The 17,973-nt window shown below is 43.6% G+C and overlaps 1 protein-coding gene across 2 annotated transcripts in view; it reads right to left on the bottom strand.

Moving 5' to 3' along the window:
- Positions 1-4,553: 4,553 nt before the first annotated feature.
- The window catches only part of NEXMIF (neurite extension and migration factor), a 198,264-nt gene continuing 184,844 nt past the window's right edge, over positions 4,554-17,973 (bottom strand). For both annotated transcript variants that reach the window (XM_001362112.4, XM_056809548.1), the window contains one exon: positions 4,554-15,871. In XM_001362112.4, coding sequence (XP_001362149.2) covers positions 11,523-15,871 — 4,349 coding nt within the window. In that variant the 3' untranslated portion in view covers positions 4,554-11,522. The remainder of the gene's footprint in view (positions 15,872-17,973) is intronic.

Genomic DNA, 17,973 nt, shown 5'->3' with positions numbered 1-17,973 from the left:
TTTATTTTTGCTTTGTCCGATTGCATCATTTTAATTCCCCCTTTTTTAAAAAGAATTCACCGGATTCACAACAACACTTGCTCGAGCCTCTCTTTTTTATTCTATGGACGTCTTTGCTTCTAAAATGTGCTTCTGGTAAGCAACAGATTGTGGGGGCCTGTTTTCTTTATTGCTCTGTGGCTTTCTTAGACAGTTTTATCCATTCACATATAAACTTAAGAGAGAGAAAGTCTGTGATTTCCTCCATTGGCATCTCTAGTATTGCTTTTGCCATGATTTCATTTGTTATTGCTACATAAAAATGTGGGATATTTTTGTGGGTTGATCTTGTATGCTATTGCTTTATTGAAGCTACTTTCTCATTAATGACCATTTCTTAAGGGCCTGCTATGTCCAGAGTACTGTGTTAAGTACTGGTGGGGGCACAAAAAGAGGCAAATGGGAGTCTGCCTACAACAAGGTGACAATCTGACCGGGAAGACAATACGCAAACAAATATATGCCAAAGAAGTTACATATGGGTGATAACGGCGGGAAAGCACCAAAATTAAGAGGGGGTGGAGGAAGCTTCCTGTAGAATATGGGATTTCAACTGGCACTTTAAAGGAGCCAGAGAGGTCAGTGGTCAGGGAGGAGGCAAAGCATTCCAGGGATGGGGGACAGTCAGAGAGAACACTCAGAGCCAAGAAAGGGAGGATCTTCTTCATGGAACAGTCAGAGGAAGAGAAGGTGTTGGTGAGTAAGGTGTAAGGACACTGGAAAAGTAGGAGGAGGCAGGTTAAGAAGGGCTTTGAATGTCAAACAACATTTTGGATTTGTTTCTGTCGTTTGCCACTTGGTCCATTTTCTGTCTTCCTTTTACTAATATTTATGCTTTAATAATAATAGCAGCTAGCATTTATAGAACACTTTTAAGATTTGTAAAGTATTTTTAATGTTACTTATTTGATCCTTACAATAAATCTATGAGATTGGTGCCATTGTTATCCTTTTATAGATGAAGAAACTGAGACGGAGAGAGGTTAAGTGATTTGTCTAGGGCCACGCAGCTAGTAAGCATCTGATGGAGGACTCAAACTTAGATCCGTCTGGCTCCCAGGTTTGTGTTCAATACACTGTGCCACTTACCTATTTTTTTAAAATATTAAACCCTAAACTTCCGTCTTGGAGCCAGTGTATTGGCTCCAAGGCAGAAGAGCGGTAAGGACTAGGCAATGGGGGTCAAGTGACTTGCCCAGGGTCACACAGTTGGGACGTTTCTGAAGTGAGATTTGAATCTAGGACCTTCCGTCTTGAGGCCTGATTCAATCCCCTGAACTACCCAGTTCACCCCCCCCATTTACCTACATTGATTGCTTTCTCTTATTGTTATCCCCAGCATTTCTAGTATTCCGTTAAATAATAGTAGAAAAAGGAGACAGTTTTGCTCCCCCCCACACATTTATTGGAAAAGTGTCCAGTGTTTCTCCTTTGAAAATGATGCCAGCTTTTTGGTTTTACAGATATATATATTTTAATCACATTGAAAATGGTCCTTTTTAGGGGACAGCTGGGTAGCTCAGTGGATGGAGAGCCAGGCCTAGAGACGGGAGGTCCTGGGTTCAAATCTGACCTCAGACACTTCCCAGCTGTGTGACCCTGGGCAAGTCACTTGACCCCCATTGCCTAGCCCTTACTGCTCTTCTGCCTTGGAGCCAATACACAGTATCGACTCCAAGACGGAAGGCAACGGTTTTTAAAAAAAAAAAAAGGTCCTTTTAGGCTTCTTAGCATAAATCAGTATTGTAGTTTTTCAAAGGCTTTTTATGTTTCCTGATTATAAACATGTTTCTTGTTTTTAATATGATTAAGTTAATAGTTTCCCCAAAGATTATATTTCTAAAAAATGTTTTACTGGAAATAAGATCAGCCATTGCATTTAATCTGAATTTTTCTAGCCCTTGTCATTGTTTTCCTTTACATTCTTGTGGTCATTGTGAATACTGTCTTCTCTGTTTTCTTCTCTCTGCCTCATTTCATACAAGTCTTCCTATGTTTCTCTGGATCCTAGAACCAGAGGCCCCAATATAAGGAGGCAAATTAGACCTCATAGTTAGTGATCACTGAAACGAGAGAATGACACCGAAGACTAAAATGGCTAAAAGCGCTGTATGTGTTTCACATCCCCCTAGTTGATCTTAGTGTAGATCTAGAAGGGTAATTTTCTTTGGGGTTTATGATGTCTACACCATAATCTACTCTCTCCAAATAATTCATGTGCATGTTTCTACAAATATGGGCTAAGATTTCCTGACCTGGTAGAGAAAAAACTTCAATTCATCCCACAGAAAAGGTGAAAGATGTAAAGGACTCAAAGGAGATTATAACTAGCTACCAACAAGCCATGCATTTATGAACTGACTCTCTTTCAGTCTGCTAAATCCCCAGTTCTTCCCAGGGTTCTATGCAGTCTGTCCCAGTCCTGTACCATCCATCCTCCGGTTTGGATCCTCTAGGAAGGCAAATTAAGGCTCTGGGCCTGCTAATCCTTAAACCTCCTTCCCATCAGACCTGTAGTATTTCAATAACTCCGAGGCATCAGATGTGGTAATGCATGTTTATAGCCCCACCTGTAGGTTGTCTGAGGCTAGTGGATGGATTGAGTTTAGTTCTGCAGCAGGGCTACGGCTTGTCTTATGTCTGGCACTGATATTCTGAGCCTACTGCCTCAGGAGGGATGAACTGGCCAAGTCCCAGCTTCCCTACTGATAAAGAATTGGGTCTCTTCTGAGTGAGCACTGCCCTTCCAGCCTGGGGGGAGGGAGAGAGAGAGACCCAGATCTACTGGGGAATGGATTGTTGTCTCATATATTTGTGTCATTTCCTCATATATGTTGGATACGTAATTTTTGTCCAATACCTTTGAAGCAAAGATCTTTTCCTATATAAGCTGCATTGATCCTGTTCAGACCACGACTTTAGTTATAGAATTGACATAAAGATGCAGAAGACACGATATCCAGTTGTTTTTCTTTTTGTTGACCGTATTAAAATATTTTATTTGATAAAAGGAAAACTCCTCAACAAAGTGTCTCCCATGCATATAACCAAATCCAGATTCCCTGAAGGATAGAGCAGACTAACTGTATTTGGTGAGCTCCTGATTACGAGTGAAGCAGAAAAGAGAGATGGACGTGCACCAAAGTGCTATGCTGACCTCATGAAGGACGTAGAGCACAGAGTCTAGATGGAGGAGACATTCTTTATATGGAATGTCCTATGGCTGCTCCTACTTACCGGGGCCATTTGCATCAAACACCAGAAAACTGTAGAACCACCTGTCTCCAGAGATAGGAGAAAAATACGTGTCTGCCTTAGAGGACCTTCCATTCTATTATATGTGTGGAAACATGTACACACATAAGTATGATCGACATATCTATATATGTTTATATGAATATATCATATATGTGTGAGGACAGATCTGAGAGGGGGAAAAGCTTAAGTTGAATAAATTAGAAGGCCAGCTCAGTAGTCCAGAAAAGCATTAATAAGGCTCTCAACTGGGGAAGAAGCCAAGTGTATGGAGAGACGATTCGGGAGATGTAAGGGTAGAATGTATTTATTTTAGCAAGTGGCTATGGGAGGTGAGGGAGAAGAAAGAAATGAGATTGACTCTGTGGTTGTGAACCTGCAAGGCTGGCAGGATAGGGGTGCTCTCTCCAAAGATGTGAAAGGTTGGCATTTGCAAGGTGGATTCAACTTGTTCTGCTTGGCTCCAGATGGCTGCGACATACACTGGATCATGTGACCTCTGGGGTCATTTCCAATTTATTCACATACACTCATTTCAAAAGCCAAGGCTATATGCATCTTGAAGAGAGATGTAAAGGGGGCCCAGAGCTAATCAATGATTTGTTAAAATTTCTATTAATGTAATTAGTTCAGATGCTATGCTACAGTTTTACCTGGGATTCAGTGCCACATGGCTCATTTGAGAGTTGAAGTTTAGAAGTTTTGACATCTAGAGGTTATGATGTCTCGGGGGTGATTCCCAGGAAGCACCTTCCTCTGCTCCATCTCTCTCTTGCCTGTAAAGGCTCTTTCACATGTGGGTGACATATTTTTGGAGTGGCTCCTATCTTGTTCCAAATGAGGATGGGTCACTGTGGGGTGGTTGAGGTGAAGTACAGAAAGCCAGAACTCACCCACTTGGGTCTGATGACACTAGTGTGGACTAGAAAAACAACAGGAGTTCTAACACTGGAAACAATGCAGTCAGCTGGGGGAGATGAAATAGTCTAGCTGGCTGCTGGATAGTTCTTTATTTTATACCAAGAGCCGCCCCCAACCTGTGGGAGTTAAGTAGCACAAATGATATCATCCAAATTTTATGGATGGAAACACCAAAGGCCAGAGAAATGAGGCAAGTGTCGGTAAGGTGAAAGGCAGGAGGAAGTCAGAGAACTGTGTGCAATCGAATGCCCCTTATGGACCATTAAAATACCAGACACATCAGACACATGACTCCAGTTTGCAACCTCTTATAAATCAGCATCATAAGGAAATCAATCGACCAATCAACAAATATTTATTGAGCACCTACTACGTGCCAGGCACTGGGGATACAAGTACAATGAACAAAACATTCCTTACTCACAAGAAGCAACAATTTAGGTGCTTTTGATAACTAGAGTTGTTCAGATGAGGAACTGGAACCAATGTGGACCATCATACAAGAATGCCCCCTGTTCATCTACCAGCCCAAACCCACCAGAACGGGGCAAAATCATCCCCTCGTCCCTATATAGTACTCTGAACAGTGAAGTTCTTTACATTCAGGAGATAGAATTTAATGAACTAAAAATGGTTGGATCTCTTCATATATGATCTTAAAACAAGATTTTAAACTTTTTATTTATTCCATAAACAATATAACAAAACTCAGCAAGTTAACAATATGACATTTTCACCATACAGTCACAAATATTTAAAACCTTCGCAACAAGAACAACAGAACCAAAAATATTACAAGAATAATTTACAAGAAGGTTCTATAAAACAGCAAGGAGTTCACCACTGTGCCAGTTTTCTTTACACAAGGTCACTACACTCGTTCACAACATATCTCTTATTACAAAATTCCCAACAAAAGTTTCATTGTTTTTCTTTATAGTTTGGTTTTTAAAACCAGGAACTTTTAAGTATATGTCCTTTTATTCACACCCAGGGGTGCGGAAAAAGGAAACCTCGCACATACAGACACTTCACAGCACTTTCCTAAGAAAAATATACACTTACAAAATATTTTACAAATTGGCACACTTAAAAATATACAAGATTTTGTAAGCGTCTTAGAATGATCCTTAAGAATTATACTTCAATCAACTCTACAGAATATTTATAAAGCTTATTCTAAAAGAAAAAAGGCAAATAATTTCCAGACATGGTAAAATTGCAGTGTCATATGCCAAACAGAAATGTTTATGTTACATTCATAAAAAGGGCCAATAAAAGGGTTTTTTTTTAATTTCCTCAAACACTTAGGGGGTTAGAGCAGGGCTGAAAATCATCATTTCCTCTCCTTTAGCACCAGAAAACATTAACAACTTACTCCAGAGGTGCATTAAATTCTGTGGAAGGAAGCAAACAGCAGGAATAGTACATTCACAAGTGCACAACCAGTGTGTCACAGGCCATTCAAAGAGAGCATCTTTCTCCTGTCACCTCCACCCTGCTTCACTTCCCACTACGTGATGAAGACCAAAGTAGTTTCCCAGGCCTCTCTGGGTTGATCTTTCTTTTTGGCCTTTTCATTGTGCTTTAGAACTTGACATTTTTCTAGCTAGCCGGGGAGGGTTATTCAAACAACATTTCTCCTCTTCTCTTTTGAACAGAGCATCATCCAAAGCCTTAAAAACGGGTCTGGCAGCCCCCACCCCATCATCCCAAGGCCCCAGGAGCCATTCTTACCTTTTAGATAAGACTTTCTTCCACGGTCATCTCTCCATTGCCATCAATGTCACTTGTTTACCTGAGATACTAATTTTGAAAGCCTTGCCATATGATACCCCCAACTAGGTACTATTTCTGTCCTCCCATGCTTTGTTTTTGCATCCCCTTACCTCCCCAGTCTTACTCTGTGGACCTCACGCATCTCAAGGGTTGAGCATGTGGTCCCAATGTCAACCCAGACTCAAGCGAGCCAGTTCCCTTTAGTGATATCAGGAGCTGCCCAACTGAGCCAGGAAAGTGCTGCAAAGGGTTTGTGCTTTGGTACTAGGCAGACTGAGCATCATTCCCCAAATGACACCGCCCAGCTAGAGACGAGGTGTCTCCCAAACTGAAGTCAGCTGAAGTCAATGCAAGTTCTTTCTTTTGCCCTTATTCCAGGTCCCTGTTTGAGAAACTCTTCTAAAAGGCCCGGTCTGCTTGTTTGAGGTCCCCATTAATGCCATTTTTGATTTGGGTGCCTTTGGGGGTTAGCCACTCTTAATGATGGGCTTTGTCAAGAAAAACAAAAGAAACAAAACACAGTTCAAACATCTTTTCTTTCTTTTAAAAAAAGGGGACAGGGACAAATACTTGTAGTGGAGTATAGCCTTCCCTGTCTCAATGAACCAATGAAAACAATCCGAAACCAATTCCAACCCAAATTGGAAAAATTTTCAAGAATGCAGATGAGCACAAATGTTTCTGCTAGAGCTAGGTGGTATTCCATTTTCCTCATAGCCTGCTGGAAAGAGTGCTGATTCTGAAGTCAGGGGACCTAGGCTCAGATTGCTGCTCTGGCACCAGATATTCTCAAAAGCAATTTCCAGCTTGAAATGAATGATCCTATGGCCTAAGTCATACAAGCAATCGATGTATCTCTCTCTCTCTCTCTCTGATGGAACAATATTGAAATCATAGGACCCCTTCTCCACCCCTGGATTCATCTGCAGTTTCTGCTGTGGGCAACTTCTTAGCAGGAAGTCCGAGGCGATTCTGTCTTCAAGGACCTAGATGGGAGAAGATGGGATCTTCCAAAGACTATTCTAGATTATTGGGGACTCAATGCTGCATGTACCATGTATATACACACTAGGAGCTCAGAGACCATAGGATCATCAATTTGGAGCTGGATGAGCTTGTCCAACCCTCTCACATTTTATAAAAGAGGAACCTATAGCCCAGAGAGGGAAGAAATTTGGTCAAGGTGATGCAACTCACAATTGGCAGAGCTAGAATTCTAATCCTTCACCTTTGGCTCAAAACCCAGGGCTTATCCTACTACACCGACTGGAAAGTACACTACATTTCAGTTCTGGTCCTGATGATCACTTACCAGCTGTGTGATTGCTCTGGGTGTCAGCTATCCTCTCTGTAACAATAATGACAATGACAGTTTGCATCCACCTAGTACAGCTTTTTACATATATTACCTCATTAGATCCTCACAACAACCCTGTGAGGTAGGTGCTATCAGTATCCCCATTGTACAGATCAGTTAATTGGGTCTGAGAGGATAAATGACTTGCCCAGGGTCACATAGCTAGGAAGTGTCTAAAGCAGGATTTGAACTCAAGTCTTCCCTGACTTCAAGTCCAGCACTCTATCCACTATACCACCTTGCTAGCTGTTCAATAAAGGGGTTGTATTATTACATTATCTCTGAGGTCCTTTTCAGCTCTACAGTTTTGTGTTCTAAATTCTACTCAGTTGTCTCCCATGTTGCAGGTTCTCATTTTTTGTTATATACAAGGTCTTTCCTTAGGAGTCTGATTCACAGTAATACCTTTGGATACACAATGGTTTGCATGCCAATAAAAGACGCTTTAAAATGGCAGAGTTTTGGGAGAAAAAGAGGTGTGATTTCCTATACCAGGTCCTTCAATGGTTCCCCAGGAGATACCATCAAAATAACCCTTTCCAAAGGAGTTGGTAAAAGCAAGTTGAGACATGGAAATGTTCTCATTGTTCATTGACTTCCTGCTACCCAGCTTCATCCTCCCAGATTCAATGTAGAACTGAAAATAATTCTCTGAGAATCCCCCCGCCCCACCCCATCCATTTTCCTTTTATCTAATCCTATCTACTTATAGAACAATTTCCAACACTGTCTCTTTGGATCAGACTCAGAACTGTGTCAAACGGTCTCCTCCCACCCACCCCACCCACCACCCCCAGGTTCCCATCACATCTGGAGCTCTCAGATTTCCAAGACTTGGCTCACGTTGTTTTTGCTTGGAATGTCCTCCCTACCTCTCCCTACCTGATTACTTCCTACCTATCCTTTGTCAGTCAATTCAAATGCAGGGTCTTCCAAGAAGCCTCCTTGCTAACCTCCACAGGCCATGATTCCTCTATTCAAAGCTCTTACAGCCCCCAGGTTATTCTTAATGTCCGCAATTTGGTGCATTATAGTTATCTGAGTTTGTGTCTTATCTCCCTCCCAGATCGGGAGCTCCTTGATGGAAGAGACCGTATCTTAGTGAAACTTTGTGCTCTTCTCTGGAGGAGATACAATGTTCAGAACACAACAGGTAATTAGGAAAAGTTTGCTAAACCAACTTGAATTGGTCAGCTCTAGGAACCAGCCTCATGCATTCAGCACAGTCAGCACCCACTGTGCCTCTCAGAGTGGCGGAATATTCCAGTTGGGTTTTTCCCACTTCTGGACAGCAGCTATGGAGCAAGAGACCTGCTTCGCTTGGTGTCAAGATTCCATTGTTACCAAGTCACACAGCAGAGTCAATGTCTGTTGACTGCCAAAGCCTAAATTCTGTCATTGGCCTTTCAAATAGCTCCTTGCCCACTTGTCCAGGAAAAGTCAGCTTTGACGTTGAGGGCACAGCTGGCTCTATTCATTTTGCTACCTGTGTGTTTCCTGGCTGTAGAGCAGACTGTTGAAATGAATCATGAACCAAGATCAGGAGTCAGGAAGCTTGGGGTTGAGTCCTGGTCCTGCCAGTTACTCATGGTATAACCTCAGGTCACTTCTCTCTGGGCCTCAGTTTCTTCCTCTGTAAAATGAGGGAGCTGGAGTCACCGATCTCTAAGGTCTCTCCCAGTTCTGACATTCGATGCTTCTGAATGATTCTCCTTCCGTATCTTTTCTGGCGCCTTTCTAAAGCTCCGCGTGAACACAGCAGAAAGGCAACAACTAACTAGTCACTATCTCTTTAAATACCCATGCTCACATTCTCCCCTTCAAAATAAGCATTGTCCCTTTCTCAACTCCTAACCTATCACATTCTCCCTTTCCTTACTGGCCTTTTCTTGCTTCCTAAGCTTGCTCTCCCACCCACTTTACCTCTTTTTCCCCACCCCAGCCCACAAGCTCCTAGGTGAGTAAGCCTAGTAATAATTCTGGAGATAAAGAATAATAACAACCCCTGTATAGTGCTCAATTCACCCCCCCCTCCGAATCTCATTTTGGATCAAAATGCATCAGACATGGAGGCTCTCCACTGCAAGTAAAAGAGATGTTCAATTTTTAACTAGGGGCAAGTGTTAAGAGGGGCCAAAGGGAGGGAGATAGTAGTGGATGTGTGAACTGTGGCACTAGGCAAAGAGATTTTGTTTCTTTTGGGATTTGGTTGAGTGGGCTTATCCCCCAATGAAGGTTATTTGGCCCTAACTGACTCATCCCCCCAAGATCGTTCTGGGTTCTACGACATCAACTCAAAGGGTTAAAATAAATGATCAAACAAAAATACTCAATAAAATCCCGAACACAGGTCACGTTGACATTAGCATTATGAAATGAAATACTCCAAGAACATTGAAGCCAGAGAAGACACAAAGCAGGATAAAATGCTTTAAGCAACAATCAACGCACTCGGTTCATCCTCAGCATGGATTTGATGCCGATTTAGAATTTTCCCCAGGTTCTTAGAAAAGATATAAAACGGAGATACAAAGGCTCAGCAATATAACTTTGCACTTTAAATAATCTTCAGCTACAGAGTTTGCTTTTAGAAAACAGAAACTTTTCAGAGCAACTGTTTCATTTCCTTGGAAAATGTTCTTTAAATGTGTACACTCGAGTTCCTATACCGGACTTACCTGGCGTTTTCTCTAGTCTTCTACTATAACTCAACTCTTCGGCAAGGAGAGAGTTAATAAAAAGATCTCATCACCTTGTCGATTTGGTCCCGTTTCTACACAGGACTTTAGTGTTTGTCTAGCAGGTGTGTGTGTGTGTGTGTGTGTGTGTGTGTGTGTGACGTGTAAGATAGAATGCTTTTGAGCTGTAAACTGTGGGGGTGCATCTGTGAAAATGAGGTCAGTCAATTTGGCACATTGTTAACCTTGTCCATAAGTTTTGGTAAATTGGTGTAAATGAACAACCCAATTTCCCCTGGAGCTAGAGCTGCTGCCCAGGGAAGTTGGGTTGGTTATTAGCAGACCACTGGAATGTTTCTGGTTAAATCAAAGGGGCTAAATTCCCCAAACACTCACAACCCAATGCTGAGAAAGAAGGAAACATGTTTCCAGTCCAGTCACTTGTTTGTCAGTTTGGCACAATCATTTTGTGGTTTTTCTTCCTTTTGGGCCATAGTGCATCACCTACTGTACAACCGTATGACTCTTTTCAAGTCTTTCACAGAGAATCCCAGCTTGGGGCTTGCTCAGAAAGAAGTATTCCCATAAAGTCAAACTCACCATATTTCAGCACTTACATGTCAACATACCACAAGGCATATTTTGAAAGAAACAGAAAACAAACATCAAATGTCTTTTTAGAGAAGAGTAATAATAAGCCTTGTATTCCAACACAGGAAAAACCTCAAAATGCCGTTTCTGCTTTAAGAAGCCCGTAGGCTGGATTCCCTGCAGAAAAATCAAACTCCTTAGCTTTCCTGGCTAACCCACCACAGGGTCATGGAGCAGTGTAATAACTAGGCTGTGGTGGATGCCGAAGGAAGGATGCAGGCAAAGATATAAACAGCAGAGGGGGCCACAAAGCTCTCAACTCGGCCACATGCAGCTCAGGAAGGGATGAGCTTTCAAATGTCCAACTAAGGATCCTTTCCACTGAAGCCATTTTGCTTTCGTGCATAAACTCATAAACTCTTTTAGTTTTTACAAAGAGCTGGGTCCCCCATGAAGTCTTTCCTTTTTCTAAATAAATCATTAAGATGAGCACATCTTATTACTGTTGGGGTTTTCCCCCTTGGGAAATAAAGAATAAAAACTGAAGTCAAAACTTCAGGGGGTGAGAAAAAGGAGCCTTGTTGGTGTTTAATACCAGCTGAGTCAAGGAAAAAGAAATTCTTTTTTTTTATTTTTGTGTTTTTTTGTGTTTTTTTTTTTTAATTTTGTTTTGTTTTTGTGTGTTTTTCCCCCCATTCTTTCTAGGTAGCTTGCAAGTATGAGTACTACTAGAGCCCCTTTTCCCTTTCTTTTCCTTTTTGATTTTGCAAAAGGGGAGAGGGGGAAAATGGGGGTGGTCTCTTACATGCAAACTCTTATTTTTGAAGAAGGAAAAAATGTGGGACTGCAGGCTTGGCAGGTAGTAGGAAGGTAAGGATGTGTTGAGCCATTCTGATGCAGTATTACCTCAGTTTTTCCAAAGTAGATGTCCCAGCTGAGTCCTTGGGAGCTGCTTCCCGCTCCTGACGTTTGCCCTTACAATTCTCATCCCTCAGGTTTTTTGAGCTGGATTTGTGACGGTATAACTTTTTGTGTGTTGGTCCATTATTGCCTAAAGTGCTCAGGTTACTATAGTTTTTATCCAAGAAGGGAGAGTGAATGTCTGAGTTGTACCCCACTATGTTTGTCCGGCCAGGATCACCTACACCTGCTTTGCCATTGCTTCTGCTCGAACTTTTGGGCGACCTGTGGTTCTTACTAGTTCCTGGTGAGCCACAATTGGCCTTTTTCTTAGACTCTTGTGGTGTTCCAGCCAAGATTTTTAGGGTTTTTAATTTCAAGCTGTTGGACTCAGGGGAGCGGTATGTGTTAGGAACTCCATGATGGCCAACTGGACTCCAAAGGGGCTCCATGGAGGCCATCATGAATCTCTGTACATCGGCCATGCCAGAAGCAATGTTGGATAAAATGTTTGAAGGTTCTTCAAATTCTCTCTGGTCATCATCCAGGAGGTTACTGGCATTGGTCATGCCTACATCAGTCCAGCTTGTGCCATTGTCCTTCCCCATTGTCCACTCTCCACAGAACTCCTTGTGGCCTGTCATCTTCACAGGGGCTGGGGGGCCACCATGGTGTACACATTCTGCCAACAACTTTCCTGTGGCAGCACTGTTGAGCTGACCACCTCCTCGGATGATGCCAACTTGAGTTTTCTCACCATTGGCTACAGCTGCTGCAAACTTCCCTTTCCTTGTTGACTTGGGAGTTTGGCGGGAGGCTTTGCCGGGTGACTTTTCAATTCCTTTATTGTTGGCTTTAGAGGTCTTTTTCCTGGTGCCTTTTGGGGAAGAGCTTTGGTTTGTAGTCCCACTCTTGCTGGGTGAACTTTTCTTTTTCGATTTTGACACTTTGCTATTGGTGCTAATTTGACCAGATGGCTCATTAAATGTTGACAGGCAAGGATTTTTTTGGAGTAGACTGACAGAGTCCTCATCATTGAACATATGGAACTGAAATTGATGGTTACATAGAGTAAATCCATCACCTGTCTCATCTTGGTGTGAAAGGCTGCTGCAATCCCACTTGACCTTCTCTCCATTGCCCAAAGTGGCTGGAGTGCCCTCTGGGAACACCTTTAGCACCCCTAGTGCCTTGCCATTCTCTGAACCTGTGATTTGTGGAGAAAGGCTAGGGGTGTCTGGCGGGGACATCTCAGAGAGAGACGAGTGGCGGAATTTGTCTGGTGTGAAGTTAGAGATGTCCAAGAGGTCAGTGGACTCCTTCAGGGGAGTGATCTCATCAATGCTCTGCTGGATCACCAGCTTGGGGCTGCAGTGAGCTAAGAAGTCATCATTGATATCCTCATCACCCTCCTTTTCACAAGACTTCAAGCTCAAGGAGCTGTAATTGCTTGAGCTGACTGACAGTGAGCCCACAGAATCAAAGCTAATGAGCCGGCCATTGTCTGTGTTGAGCATGCCCCGCTGGAAAGGAAAGCAGCCCTCTACATTATTGAAATGGCAGGGCTGATAGGCATCATCGGGTGGCAGCTGGTTGTCCTGCAGATATTTAGCATGGTATGGGTGCTTGCTGCTCCCCATTGGGCTATACATAGCAGCAGATAGGTTACCCCCTGCTGGAACTGTTTCAGAGCCACCAAACTTACCCGAGAAATCCCTGGCTGTCTTTCCTGGGGCGTTGGCCACAAAGTCCTGAGGGCTAGTCATAGCTTTGATGGACCAAACACTTCCAAAGGGATTTGCATTTATTTTGAGGGGATGGGGTGAGTGCTGCAGCTCAGACTCAGAAGGCGGAGAGAGCACACAGCTCTGGCCAGTTTGGAGGGAGGTGAATGCTTTTTCGGGTTGGGCAAGGGCAGCAGAATGCTGTCCTGGGGGATGGTGGGTGAAGTAGGAGATGGCAGTAGCATTTGATAAATCTGATGCATCTAACAATGTCTGCAGATACCCTCCAGGGATAACGGGGACATTGGTGGCAATATTAGCAGATGGCAGAGGCGTGTCAGGCGAGCAGGTGGTTGGTAAGAAGAGAGAATTTTTAGCAGTGTTATCTTCCCGACAATGCGATCGATGGGAGCTTTCTGGGGCTCTACGGATGTTCTCCTTCAGACTGGAGCACGCTTCTTGGCCTTCCAGGGCTGGCTGAGTGGCGGCCTTGCCACTTTCTTGCCCTGCTTTATTCTTCTTGCTTTTTAACCTGGCTTCACTTTTAAATTTGATTCGATGGAGCACTTTCCTCTCTGGCCCTTTCCGAAACTCTCGGTCTTGTGTTCGGTTCTTCACTGAGTCAGGCCCAGCCATGTCCTTGAAATGCACTTCACTGGCAGAGCTGGAGGCAGCTCTAGCCCCAGTATGAAGTGTGCCTTTCTGGCAGGCATCTTCTTTACTGCCACTGCCTTGCTTCTGCTCACAGGAGGAGCCCTGTTTGTTTGCCGATTGCTCAATGGCTTGGATTCTCTGGATCCTATGGCGGTTGGCCAGTTTGCACTTTCTTTTCCGAGGAGGAGTTGGGAATGGGGCCTCAAGGCCATTTGGGTGGAAGTTCTGCTTGTGACAGAGGGTGGATCTAAGGGAATCAAGGCGGTTCTGTTGCTTCTCTTGCCAGAAGCCCTTCAGTGGGGCCAGCCTGGCATACTTGTGGAGCAGGTCCCCACTCAATGTTACTGTCATCTCACTGGCATCCACCTTACCTAGCTTCACCAGCATGTGCTTCTCACCCTTGAAGCGATTGATGATGATATATTTGATAATGACTGGGGGTTCCTTGCGGGATACTTTCCGCCTCTTCTTGGGGCACCACTCATCATCATCCTCCTCCTTCTGCCCGTCCGGCTGCCACTCCTTCTTCTCACACATCCTCTCACTGTCTATGGAGTCAACATCATATAGATAGTCTTCACTATATCGGACTTTCCTTTTGGCCCTCAGTCCATAGTTCTGTTGGATGGTGGTGGTGGAGGAAGAGGATCCAGAATGAGAATCACGAGTAAGATAGCGGCTACAATCCTTTATCTCTTTCAAGGCATCATATGAGGATTCAGTGCAGGAACTGTCATCACTCAACTCCCCAGAGTCCTCAGCAGAGTTGGCAGAGTCAAGAAACGGGTTCCGCTTGGAATTCACATACTTGACTGCATCAGAGCCCTTGCATGACTTGCTTATAGTGGATGCCTTTCCCAGCTCCTTTTCTTCTCCCCCCACCTTGTTCTCCTGGACTTCAGCTTCCTGATCCCTCTTTTTCATCTCCTCTTCCTCCTCTTCCTCCTCCCCCCAGATGATACTCTCCACAGGGACTTTGAACTGGGAAGAGTCTCCACTCCGCTTCAGGCCCCCACCTTTTGCCTCCCGCTTGGAGCAGCTGGTGAAAACACTGGGGAAGAAGTTGAACTGGGCATCATCCTGTAGGACATTGGTCTTGTCTCGCACATTGTCCTGGAAGGATTCATATCGGATCTTCAGGGAGCAGACATCACTGCCTAGAGTTGAGTCATCATCATCAAACATATAGTTGTCTACATCCTCCTCTGAAAACAGGTTGACTGACAGCTCATTTTTTGAGCAGAGGTCAAGGAGCTCAATCTTGCTCTCACTAATGAAAGATTCAAAGTAGCCCCATTCCTGATTAGTATTTGAAAGCAGAGTTTCCTCCCCATTGCATTTATCTAATAGTAATCCCTCATAATAATTTTTCTGAGTGGGGTCCTCTGAGTCACTGTCAGATTTCTCTGTGTCTCTTTTATCTCCTGCCCTAGATTTATGAAGAGGGAAGCCTAGGAGCTGGTCAGAAAGCAGCTCATCCCCATATCTCATGGTTTCTCCTGTGTTCATACAATGAATCCCTATATCAGAGACAGAACAGGTATCATAATCCCTATTTATATCACCTGGTTTCAAGCTGATACCTGGTTCTGCATCGATTCCATCCTTGGATTCAATGAAGCAGCCTAGGCAAGTCCGACTGGGCTGCATAAGGCAGTCACCAGTAAGGGCTGACATACCTCCGGGTTCCATGATGGAGAGTGGAGCCTTCTCACAGTCCTCTGGCAATGACCATGTGTTCAGGCCCTTGGTTACACCAGATGTAAGGGCAATGGCATGCACAGAGGAGTCATTGGAAGAATGCTCGGGTGCATCGGTCAACCTCAGGGGAGATGGAGGACTTGGTAGGCAGGGCTTCTTGGAAGTTAGAGGCAGAAGGCCCCTGGTAGACACTAGAGTCTCTTTGGGTGTCAATGTCAGGGTCTGCAATGTCGATGCTGCCAGCTTCACCATCAAATCCTGGTCATTTGAGCCTGGGGGAGAGGGGGGTGGGTAAGGGAATGGAAACAGAAGAAGACAGGGACACGGTTACAGATTTTAGTGACCTGGCTTGTTTTCTGTTTCCTTTTCTTCCCTCTGGCAGGTTGTTTACATTTCTATTCCTTGACCTGTAGAAGTCCAGCAATGCTCAGCTTTTTCATCCCTCAAAGCAGAAACCAGAGCCCTAAAGAAGAGCCTTCAAATCTTTGAAAATTTTCTTCTAGGGGTAGCTAGATCTTCTCTAACGATTATAAATCCAGGGTTGCAGGATGGTCAGATGGGCTACCTCCTTTTTTTTTTTAAAGTGAGGCTCTGTCCCATCACTTCATCCTTTGGTATAAGAGGCTCATGCGTTTCCAAATGCTCATTTGCCATCACTACCTCAATCTTAACATGTCCAACAATGGAATTCATCATCTTTTGCCTTTAATCATTCCCCATCCCATTCCCACCATCAAAACTCTACTTCAGGGGAGTACACCACCATACTCAATTTCCTATATTTCTCTCCCTCTCTCCCCTCAGAGAGGCCAAGTCATATTGAATTTTTATCTTCGTAATATCTCTCACCTCTCTCCTCTTCTTCTTATTCCTACCAAATCCACTCTAGTTTGGTTCCTTGCTATCTTGGTTTCCTCTCCAATCAATCTTCAACAAAGTTGCCAAATGAATCTTCCTAATGTATAGGCCTGATCATGTCACCTCCTAGCTGGAAATGCTTAAGTGGTTCCCATTGCCTACTTAATAAAACATCAACTCTTAATCTTGGCACTCAGGGACGTCCATAATCTGTCTCCAACCCATCTTTCCAGCTGGTCCTAATAGATATAATTCCTTTTCATTTATTCTACATTTTAGTTGACCTGGACTATCCTATGGACCCTATTCTCATCAAGCTCTCTTCCTTTTCTTTTCCTTTCTTTATTCTATCACCCACAGACTCAGTTACTCTCATCAAAATGTATTGAAATCTTGCTTTTCCTTCAAGACTCAGTATTGGGTACCACCTCCAGCATGAAAGAGTGAGAGATTTGGAGTCAAGACCTGAGTTCGAATCTTGTCTCTGTCACTACTGATGAGATATTGGGCAAGTCATTTAACCTCAGGTTAAATTAGGCCTCAGTTCCCTCAAATATAAAAATAAGGCAACTGGACTACATTAGAGATGTCAACAACAGCCCAAACCAGACTGAAAAGCCATTGATAAATATTTACAAAAATCAATAAAAATACAATAAGGCATATGTAACATTACATATGCCTTTAAAAAAATTTTTTTTAAATCACCCTTACCTGCTGTCTTAGAATCAAGGCAGAAGAGCGGCAAGGACTAGGTAATGGGCGCTATGTGACTTGCCAAGGGTCACATAGCTAGGAAGTGTCTGAGGCCAGATTGGAACCCAGGACCACCTGTCTAGGACAGCCTAGGCCTGGCTCTCAATTCACCGAGTCACCTAGCTGCCCCCAGATAACATTACATTTTAAAAGCTAAGTTAATATGTACCTTATAGAGAGAGATCTGTAATGTATAGATTAGTGGCCTCTATTTCTATTTGAGTCCAGCACCACCGGACTAGATGCCCTATAAGATCAACTCCAGCTTTAACTATATTCCTGCGTGAACCCTGATCAGTGTACATCCCTACTCCCACCACTCCCCATCCAATCCAGTTGAATATAACCTAGCCCTTAAATTTCTCACAGCTCCTGGACTCTGCCCTTGTCCTGCTCTTCCTGGCATCCTTTTTTATCTGTGTACATGTATTTCCTCCTGAATTCCTTGAGGGGAGGGTCTGCCTTTGTTCCAGCATACAGCTCAGGGTCTTGCAAGTTCCATGAATAGCTGAATAGAATTAAATTGATGCCACCTCATGGCATAACATGCCACCAAATTTGTTCTAGATTGTCAAGCATTAAAATAGGTGATGGAAGAAGAACACTGTATACAGAAAGTAAAGCATCATGGAACGATCCAATGAAATGGGCTTTGCTACTAGTAGCGATGCAACAAGTCAGGACACTCCTGAAGGACTTATGGGAAAGAATTATGGGAGTCAAAGTGCAAAAGCAAAACCTATGACATGTCTATATGGGC

Source organism: Monodelphis domestica, chromosome X (genome assembly GCF_027887165.1).
Source record: "Monodelphis domestica isolate mMonDom1 chromosome X, mMonDom1.pri, whole genome shotgun sequence".
Lineage (NCBI taxonomy): Eukaryota > Metazoa > Chordata > Mammalia > Didelphimorphia > Didelphidae > Monodelphis > Monodelphis domestica.
The sequence above is the reverse complement of the archived record's forward strand: the minus strand, read 5'-3'. Positions and strand labels throughout refer to the sequence as shown.